General features: G+C 43.2%; 2 protein-coding genes across 2 annotated transcripts; one reads left to right on the top strand and one right to left on the bottom strand.

Moving 5' to 3' along the window:
• Positions 1-353: 353 nt before the first annotated feature.
• dnajc16 (DnaJ (Hsp40) homolog, subfamily C, member 16) lies at positions 354-5,826 on the bottom strand. Its single transcript, XM_035656114.1, has 14 exons — positions 5,366-5,826; positions 5,220-5,286; positions 4,792-5,116; positions 4,493-4,677; positions 4,280-4,384; positions 4,023-4,181; positions 3,735-3,865; positions 3,468-3,651; positions 3,066-3,245; positions 2,877-2,953; positions 2,578-2,658; positions 2,287-2,382; positions 2,032-2,202; positions 354-1,890 (listed from the first exon to the last, which is right to left on the bottom strand). Exons 1-14 carry the CDS (start codon positions 5,683-5,685, stop codon positions 1,443-1,445), a joined length of 2,529 nt encoding a protein of 842 aa, XP_035512007.1. The 5' UTR covers positions 5,686-5,826; the 3' UTR covers positions 354-1,442.
• Positions 5,827-6,326: 500 nt separating this feature from the next.
• casp9 (caspase 9, apoptosis-related cysteine peptidase) lies at positions 6,327-9,817 on the top strand. Its single transcript, XM_035656113.1, has 10 exons — positions 6,327-6,683; positions 6,776-6,986; positions 7,096-7,179; positions 7,263-7,324; positions 7,461-7,637; positions 7,727-7,816; positions 8,020-8,167; positions 8,256-8,444; positions 8,554-8,663; positions 8,784-9,817. The coding sequence occupies exons 1-10, from the start codon at positions 6,552-6,554 to the stop codon at positions 8,892-8,894; spliced, it is 1,314 nt and encodes a 437-aa protein (XP_035512006.1). The 5' UTR covers positions 6,327-6,551; the 3' UTR covers positions 8,895-9,817.

Genomic DNA, 9,817 nt, shown 5'->3' with positions numbered 1-9,817 from the left:
ATATAAAGTTAGGAGGCAAATGTCAGCAGAGGAATGAGAGTGCCTGCGAGTGATGCCATTGAAATGGACAGTGTTTGTCCAAATGATATTCAAAATTAGAAATTAAAATGTTTTCCCAACACAACACACGTGTATTGATTCAGTCTCCTCTGCTATATAAATAGTAATAATAATGACTTTTGTTGTCTTTGTTAGATTTAGGGAATAGAGATGTCTGATGTGATCTATTTAATCAATGACATCACAGTTACTTGGCACGTTATTTCTTGTCAAATTGTTGAATGCCCAATGACCAAGCCGTCCTGCTGAATGAGCTGGCAAGAAAAGGCAAATTCTTCAAAAATGTACAATTTTGTGTTTTAATTAACAAACATAAAGCATTTTATTACAACCAACAATAAGATAAATTAACTACTGACCAACTGAAACATCTGACAGTAGCAGACATCATCACACTAACTTTGATTAAAGAAAAACAAACTACAGCATTCTGATAAATCCATGTAAAACATTCACCTAAACTTTCAAGTTATATATTCTTTAAAATACAGGTCCTATAGATAACATGAGTATGTACAATATTTACATAGTACCAACAAAAACGATATTAATGACATTTTTACACTTAATGTTGACAACACAAATTAATAAACCAAGCAAGCACACACCAAGTTTGGTCTTTAATGTCTACATAATTCAAAATGACATAATGATAAAGTATCAGTCAATCATGGTCAGGTGGAAAACATTCTGAAAATGAAATGGACAGCCTGTTTATTGTGTTTGCTACATAAAGCTACTGGCTAACTGAGGTTGTTCAACCAAGGCTGCTAAATAACTTTTGCTTGTAGTGAAGTACATTTTAAACCCAACCCCAACAGTTTCCATGTAACAAAACAAGTATTTTCTAGTAGTATTTTATGCAGAGGGAAGAACATGGAGAAACTCTTGAGGTCCAAGGTAAAAGGCATTGTCATTACAGCAGTACGCTATATTGCACAAGCGAGCCAGCATTCAGGAGATAATCTACAACAGAAAAAAAAAATGGCTGAGATGCATAAAAAAAAAAAAAGACATTTAGCGTTGGAGACATGCATCTCTGTTCACAGTATTCATCAATGAAGATGAAGGTAGTTACCCTGCCTCCTGTAGTAGTGTATGTGAATATGACTAATGGTCGTGAAGGCAGGAGAGTACAGGTAGCCACAGTGATTTTGTTTTCTGTTCACAAGGCTGTAGCAGCAGCATTTGCCTGAATAAAATATATAAAACAGCATGCAATGAGTTGGGTACGCTAAAGGACCTGTCCCACAGTAGTTGCAACTTTAGCCAACTTTAATCGACTGTAATTATTAAATATCTCAAGTGCAAGAAAAGCAGCTGTAGCCTAACATGAGAGCAGTGTGACAGTAGATAAATACCAAGTTCTAACTCGGCTCAGTTCATTTAATGGGGGTGATCTTGTCCAGTCCTGGCCAGGCGGGGATGTAGTAGCGAGGCAAAGTGCCTTCCATGAGCCTTTCCATCCACAACCCCAGGCGGTCCAGTTTGTGGTGGATCTGCAGGGTGGATATGCTGCGGGATCGGTTGGATTTGCGCGGTGGGTGGTCGTCACGGGAACTGGATCTCGACCTCCCCCCCGAAGCGCCCCCTTCATCCTCAGATGACTTATTGTCAAGGTCTTCCCCAGTGTAGACGGGCTTGAACAGACAGAGATACTTCTTGTGGCCGTTAAGTGCCAGCACGTAGCCGGTGTAGTCTATCTTGTGGTTTCCACTGTCATCCTCCTCTGCATCGATCTGCGTGGCGTCCTGTGCGTATTCCAGCAGAGTGTTCATCCAATGGCTGTGCTTGTCAATATTCAGGAAGGAGAAATGCAGCGTCATGCTCCTAGGAGAGAGTTGCAAGACTTAATGTAACAAAGTGGCTATAAACATGATAGGTTAATACACATCCTAAATGTGTTTTTTTTATAAACTCATATAATGGAGTTTTTAGTTCCACATGAGGAAAAGTGAATGTTTAGTTTACCCTGTGAAGGAGTAGACCTCTTTGGCAAACTTGCTGAGCAGGATGTTCTTGGAGGCGTCAGTGAGCACAAGCACTATGTTCATGTGTCCCGGCCTCAGCTTCACCAGGTTGCTCATGTAAGTGATATCCGTCAGCTCCGTCACCTCCACAAAATTCTTCTTGGGAGGCCGACTAAAATCAAAAGCAATAATAAAGAACATTAAAAGCCTGATGAGAAATCCTGCTCTCTATAAAATTTGTAAATTATAAATGTACTCTTGCCTTGAAGTACCACCAGTCCCCGGTGACCCATTCTCTGCTTTTGTTCCATCTTTCGCCTTTGGTTTAGTCTGTTTATCATCACTTGAATCACTGAAAAAAACCACACACAAATAACATTTTCCCAAAGGTAATAGGCAGGCGTAGAAGAGCAAAATGAATAGCGTTATTACTTCAGTTTCTTTGGCTTGTCTGTCTAGCTCTCTGTGTGCTGTTTTACACTAATCCCAGCAGGAGAAGGTGACGTTGCCATAGTTACAGTTTTTCTGATATGGTAACACAACTAACCTGAAGGCCTGGATGACCACAGTTCCAAACAGGATGAACAAAGCAGAGAAGATGAGGGACAGGAGAGGCATCATCTCACGCCTGCAAATCATCATAGATGTCAACAAGACACACTCTATTCACATCTGCGTTGGCATCATCATGTGTTATTGCATAACAGAAAATGAAATACTGTTGTAGTGCAAATTTCACACTTCCAAAATGTTTCATCTTTAACCTCAAATTCTTACATACACATCAAACTGTTTAACTGAATCTCAAATGAAACTTCAGTTAGACAGTTAAAGATCTTTACCTACCAGTTGTTATGGAGAATATCATCGATGACTTCAGAGAGGTAATCGTAAGATGCATAGATCCATCGGATTACAAACATCTGTTGAGTGAGAGGATTTGTACATTTAGTAGCAGGACCGGCGGTTATAAGAATACTGGCGGCACAGACAAGCATTGTTCAAACCCACTGTTTTTACTCTTAGGGAACCTACAGAGGCAAACTCGTTGTTGAGCTCAGGCAGCATTGCGTCATGGATGAGGATGGACGGGTCCTTCTGAAGTCGCTCCAGCTCCTCCAGAAGACGCTGCTTGTCTTCCTCACTGCCATTCCAGGCCGTCACTGGCTTGAACAAGGCCTTGCCTGCAGCGTTACGCCTCTCCAGGATCACCACCTGAGTCCGAAAAAGTCAGTATGAATCTTGAATAATACACTTTTTATGGCACCTTGCAGGACCACTTTAAAGAATAAAATAAGTTTTGAGGGTCCTGTTTTATTTTATTTTAAGGTGTAATAGAGCAGCAACTTGTAATATTTTTTCTGAATTCTAACACATTATACTCATTACTGATTATCAAAACAAATATGCTGAATTAATATATATGTATGGGTCTACCTGTGTTGGTGATTGTGCGCTGTCCTTGTTCTGCATGAGGATGTCACAAAGAGGCTGCTGTAGCCGTTGGTACACGTAAGCATATCTAACAACCTCCTTGGCATTGGTGGAGGCAAAGGAGAGGAAGGCCTGGTTCCCGAAAGAAAAGGTCTCTTCATCACCGGTGATCAGCAGGACACAGTATCTGAGGGGAGGAAAGACGTTAGAGGAACTTAGCAAACGCAAACACACAAACAAGCTGTGTGAACAGATGTGAGGTTCTCTTACTTTCTGCGTCTGTGGAACTGTTTGACAGGACAGAGCTCATCGAAGAGCTTCTGATTGACCAGCCGTGGCACGAGGAGAAATTTGTTGTTTGACATGAACTCATCGATAATTTGCTTTTTCATTCCTTTAGCCTGCGCAGGTTAAACACAACCACATAGACAAAAGACGTGAGGTGACATTTCAGTGAACACAAGTGCAACCAGCTCTGTAGATATAGAAAACAGTGACTCGGAAAACAAAGTGGAACTGCTTTCTGCCCCCGAGCTTCCTGGGATTGCTGTGATTTACCTGTATAATGTCAGCAGGCTTGTCAATGTTCTCTTTGAAGACCAGCATGGTTGGAGCGTAAGTGTTAATATTGAACTGTTTCTGCAGATTGGCGGTCTCTGAAAGACCCTGGTCCACATAGCCGAACTGCAAGTAGTCCTTATAAGCAAACGCTGTCAGCTATGGAGATGCAGAGACAAATGATCGACACGTTTGTGTTACTGTCAGTGGCACCTGAAGTGCATTTCACATGAAGTAAGTGCAAGGCAATGACCTACTTTGAACAGTAGAGGAACGACAGGCACTTGGTCGAACAGAAGCACATGAGGCTTGTTGAGCTCATGCCAGCTGTTCAAGAACTGCAGGTCATTCTTGTCGGTGACCTGAAATATATAAAAAAAAAGCAACACGTTTGAATTTATCCTACCAATCCATCTTCTGAATGTCGTTTATAAATCTGTTCACCTAATGTTTATCAGTGGGATATTTACCCGCTCCACAAGTCTCTGAGGAAGAAGGTCTTCTACAAACTGCCTCAGGTGCTCCTTTGCTACAGCGTAATGAAAAAACGTCACCTTGCCATTGATGACTCCGAGTATTGATGGAGTGCGATGAGCACCGAGGTGATTGGCCAACCGCCTCTCATAGCCAACATCCACCACACCTATTCCGACACCTGCAGGATGTCAACAAACATACAAACATCAACCTCTTCCAACTCCTGTGTAATTTCACAGACGGCAGGGCTGCTGGGTAATACTGGATTTAGATTTATGGGTTCATTCCAAACCTAGGGTCTCCATCTCCTGCACCACCTCCTTCCAGACAGGCTCGATGTGGATGCAGCTGAAGCACCAGTCAGAGGTGATCTTTATCAGGTACGGTCTCTTGTAGCTGTCGGGCACCACGTCGCTCACATACTGGTTAAAGTGCAAGATGTATTTGCTGTCCGCAAAGTCTCTGTGGTTCTTGCTGTTGAAGGGAAAGTTGAAGAAGGACTCATCGAAGTAAAAGCTGTCTTGGCGCTGACCGTAGCGGTTGCCGCCGTATGGCTGGGTGTCATCAGTCTGCCCGTAGCGGTCATAGTTGGCACGTTTGTCCTCATTGGACAGGATCTAAATTTGGGGAAGAACAGATATCATCTTCCTCTCCTGTGTGTATTACTGGCTTTATAACATCTTATGGTTTTGATGAATTGCATTTTAAAAGGTGGCTTACCTCATATGATTTGGTAATCTTGATAAACATGTCCTCAGCACCTGGATTTTTGTTTTTGTCCGGATGCCTTGAGAAGAAGACGCTCATTAGCTGAGAACTCAACTGGCTCTATAAAAACAAGCTCAGTTTCATGTGAAAGCTTTTACCATTCTTTTGCCAGACGCTTATAGACCTTCTTGATCTCAGCCTGGCTCGCACTCCTGGTTACTCCCAGGATTTTGTACGGGTCCATCTCAGGCCCGGCATGGGTGGCTCCTGTCAGCAGCACTGAGAGGACCACCACTACAACCAGCGGCACACACATCTTTGACCGCGCCATCACAGTTACCTGTAACACATCAGAAGAGCCATCACCACCGGGCGGACTCACTGTGGCCATGTTCACACCTGAAATCACGACACAGCCTTTCAGCTGACACAGCTTCTCCTCCATATTGACGTTAGCCCTGTAATGATGCACAGCCATGAAGACAACCGGGTAGCTAAACAGGGTGGCATTACAGCTGATTACAAGCTAACTGTAGAAGCTAGGTGATATATGTCAGCTACAGCAACAGACATTAGTATCATAATCCTGTAGACGTGTCAGTGGGCTGTGATATTAACGACATTCATCGACGGTCACGCAGTTTTTTTCCCCTTAGGGGTTAGTTGCGTTGCTACAGTAGCTAGCTGTCTGTCTGTCTGTCTGTCTGTCTGTCTCTCTGTCTGTCTGAACGCAACAGCTCTACATTCACAGTCACCTCAAGCAGACGCGGTCAGCCGGTACTACGCCACATATTTGGTGAAGCTTTTGACGTTCTTTGGCTAGCTGATGTGAAAACACAGCGAGATGCAGGGTGTGTTCATCAGCATCCCACCGCTCCTGCCTCCAGGGCGAGCTGACAACCTGCTGCTGCGAAGCAGGAGTAGAGAGGGGGAGGTGCCCAGCGTCGAAAGTGATTTTGGGAGATTGAGTATATGGTGACACTTTACACTTCGTCTGTGTGTGTTTGTTTTATCGTTAGTCGCGCTGCTGTTGTTCGGGTGAGTGTACTGTGGTGCGCCGGCTGTGCGGCAGCGGCGCGCGGTGACTGAAATCAAACGCACCGTGTTTTTCTCTCTCTGGACCAATCACAGACAGCGGTGATGTAAACAAGGGAACGGCGAATGCAACCGAGCACAAATACGAGAAATGTAAAGGGAACTTGTTGGAACAAGGTTTCAGTTCCCTTCCACAAACGAGTGGGGTTGTTTCAGGATACCGACTGACTCTGTAACTGTAACAAAATCAGTAAGTTACAAGCTTTTATAATATTTCTCCGTCTTCCTCATTCCGGTCGTTAGTATTGAATGGAGGACAGATACAGGAAGACTCTTCAGCGCAACAGGACCAATCTCGTGAGAGACTTGGACCCATCAAAGCTCTACGATGGCCTTCTTGAAAAAGGAGTTTTCACCCAGGACATGATCGATGAGATAAAGGTATCCGGTTAACCGTCAGTTGTTTGTGCGGTGCTTCGTGGACGCTCAGAGCAACGCTTTGGTAACACACCTGTAACTGTGTCTCCTCTCAGAGCTCGGGGACCAGGCGTGAGCAGGCCAGCCAGCTAGTCCGGGACTTGGAGACCCGTGGGAGACGAGCCTTTCCATTATTCCTGGAGTGCCTTCAGGAGGCAGGTCAGCACAGTCTGGCAGAGCTCCTACAGAATGAAGCTCCAGCTGCTCAACTACAGCCTGCAACCCCCACTCAGGTTGTTCGCCCTGTTGTCCACCCTCTCCCAGTGTGTAAGTGTGGGAATCTGTGCTATTATATTCCCCAAGTAAATGATAAATGATTTCAAAACACTGTGGTGTCATTTGTTGCTCATATACGTGCTCTTTGTGTCTCCAATAGCCTCTCCAATGGATGTGGACAAGCAAAACAAAGATCATGTCCCAGTTTATCCAAAACAGATACACAGTACTACTCCCACTCCATGTAAGCTATAAGGTTAATTCACATATTGGTAACCGTCTGGTGAGTTCCTTGATGTTTAACACATATGGATGCTTCTGTCACAGCACCTGAAAGGGAGAACATGAGACCAAGGCCACAAGGCAGAACTCGACGAGATAGCATCCAGGTGAGCACCTTGTATTTATCATGCACTTTATAGCCAACAGAAAGATAATGCTTTATGTAGAAGCACATTATCTTTGTTAAATCTCCTTCTCTGCTTCCCTTTTCTGTGTGTGTGTGTGTGTGTGTGTGTGTGCCAGACCTATAAAATGGACTCCAGCCCGTGCGGACATTGCCTCATCATAAACAACGTAGAGTTTGCTCCTCAGAGCGAGCTGAGCAATCGCAAAGGGTCCAACATAGACTGTGACAAGCTTGAGCACAGGTTCAAGGCGCTCAACTTCATTGTGGAGGTTAAGACAAACCTGAAACAAAGAGTAAGTAATGAGTCATCATTTTTCTGTGTGCTCAAGCCATACTTAAACCATTGAGCTTGAGGTTGTAAACAATTATCTCTGCATTTCAGCAAATCAAACATGAGCTGTCAGCTTTATCTAAGAAGGACCATTCACAGTATGACTGCTGCGTGGTCATCATGCTGTCCCATGGGACTGAGGTAAGACATGTCCTGCATTTGTTTTTTCCTGAGAACAATTCACAATAATAGATGTGTTCAGTGTATGTGTCTGATGTATAGAAAGTTGGATGTATTCCATCTGTTGACACATAATAAATGCCATCACACCTTTCTCTCTGACCTACTCAAGTTCAGATCCAGATGATTTATGACCGTATGTATGCTCATATTTATGTTTATAGGTGAGTCACAACCGCTTCCCTGGTGCCGTGTTCGGTGTGGACGGACAGTATGTCCCGGTTCAGCACATCACAAACTACCTCAATGGCCAGCATTGTCCATCGTTACAGGGCAAACCCAAACTTTTCTTCATCCAGGCTTGTGGAGGAGGTAGCTAACTCAGAACAATTAAAAACTGACTGTAAAAAGCAACCTTTTGACGGGGTCTCATAGGGAAACATTTGTGTGTGTCCTTTAGATGAAAAAGACCATGGCTTTGAGGTTTCCCCCGATGAGGTTGAACCATCCATCGGTGGAGCAGATGATCAGACGGATGCCATTCCCACGTCTTCCAGCAGCGACTCTCTGAGTACGTCCGATGAACTGGACGCCAGAGCCTCGCTGCCCACCCCGAGCGACATTCTGGTGTCCTACTCTACTTTTCCCGGTGTGTTTGTGTTGCGTTCATGCATCTGTGTTTATTTTGATCAATAGCACACACACAGGCCTGCTGTGTATGTCTTCCTAATGCCGCTTTGACCATGTGACAAAAACAGGTTACGTTTCTTGGAGAGACACCCAGTCTGGCTCCTGGTACGTCGAGATACTAGACCGTATTCTTGAGGAAAATGTGGCTACCGACGACTTGGTCACAATGTTGATGATGGTGAGCTTCTCTTAGTGTATTAGCAGAATTAGCTGAGGCTCTGTTGAACACACTTTGACCATTTAGAGCTTTTTATTTTAAACATACACACATGTGATTGTTGACTGTGCTCATTTGCAGGTTAACAACGAAGTCTCCCAAAACTCTGCAAAAGGGCTCTACAAGCAGATGCCTGGTTCCTTTAACTTCCTCCGCAAACTTCTCTACTTTCAAAGCCAAAGTTCATCTTAACACCTCACAGTTTCACTTCTAGGAATGTTAGCCTACTTTAGCGCCATAAAGCATGACTTTAATTCAAATTATGTCTCAGCAGATTGTGCAGAGTGTTAAGTGTATAAATCTGCTGAGTTGTGGTTGTACATTTATTGAGAGTCATGTCTTACTCTACATTTGTTTGTCATGTCTTGCTGTATTTTTAATAGTTGTCAATTTTTCTAAATTAACTTTTTAGGTATAAGCGTCATCTTGGAAAGAAAATATCAACATAGTGTGATAATGTGGTTCAGATTAGTTTTTTATATCATTGGTGTCTTATCAACAAATAGCAGCTGTCATTGATTCAAGACAATCAATGTAAAATACCTTTGCTGACTCTTACTTTAAGTCTCTTAATATACTGATTCTAAAACGGGATATTTGTGCTTACATTATGTATCACATTACGCTGTTAGCATTAATATAGAATCCGTTGGTATCATTTATAAAATACATTTACTAGACACCAGTAGATGGTGTTGGTGAGTCACAGAAGACTCAAGATCTCACAGATGCCTTCTATGAGTGATTTCCATCCACTACCACCTGGGGTCCACATACAATTAGAAACGCTTCCATCTCATTTGGTCACCTCACACGCTGTGTCAAACGTGGGTTTATTTCTAACAGCAACAGAATTAAAACACTCTGAAACAAGTCATGAGACACAAACATCACCTGATGTTTCTCATATCATAACACAGAAAAATTAACTTGACATCACTGGGAGTCCCTTTGTAAGATGCAGTCAGTCAGTTTCTCCATATAGCTCTAATTCTTCAGTTAGCCTCTCAGGAAATCTTATTGATTCAGCCATTGTCTAACATGGTTATCATGTTATAAGGCCTACAGAACAAATAAACTGTGAACATACAAATGTTAAATAAAATAAAGCTTCT

This window comes from Morone saxatilis, unplaced genomic scaffold (assembly GCF_004916995.1).
Source record: "Morone saxatilis isolate NCDOM2014 unplaced genomic scaffold, NCSU_SB_2.0 Contig15, whole genome shotgun sequence".
NCBI lineage: Eukaryota > Metazoa > Chordata > Actinopteri > Moronidae > Morone > Morone saxatilis.
This window is presented reverse-complemented; position numbering and strand designations above follow the sequence as displayed.

What these genes read in the sequence shown, in the direction of transcription:
- dnajc16 (XM_035656114.1), bottom strand. Translation starts at nt 5,685, where the DNA reads ATGGCTGTGCATCATTACAGGGCTAACGTCAATATGGAGGAGAAGCTG. An exon ending in AAGCGTCTGGCAAAAGAATG is followed by an intron (nt 5,287 to 5,365) that starts GTAAAAGCTTTC and finishes CTTCTTCTCAAG; the next exon opens with GCATCCGGACAAAAACAAAA. An exon ending in GCAGGAGATGGAGACCCTAG is followed by an intron (nt 4,678 to 4,791) that starts GTTTGGAATGAA and finishes GACATCCTGCAG; the next exon opens with GTGTCGGAATAGGTGTGGTG.
- casp9 (XM_035656113.1), top strand. Translation starts at nt 6,552, where the DNA reads ATGGAGGACAGATACAGGAAGACTCTTCAGCGCAACAGGACCAATCTC. An exon ending in TGCTGTCCCATGGGACTGAG is followed by an intron (nt 7,817 to 8,019) that starts GTAAGACATGTC and finishes TTATGTTTATAG; the next exon opens with GTGAGTCACAACCGCTTCCC. An exon ending in CATCCAGGCTTGTGGAGGAG is followed by an intron (nt 8,168 to 8,255) that starts GTAGCTAACTCA and finishes TGTGTCCTTTAG; the next exon opens with ATGAAAAAGACCATGGCTTT.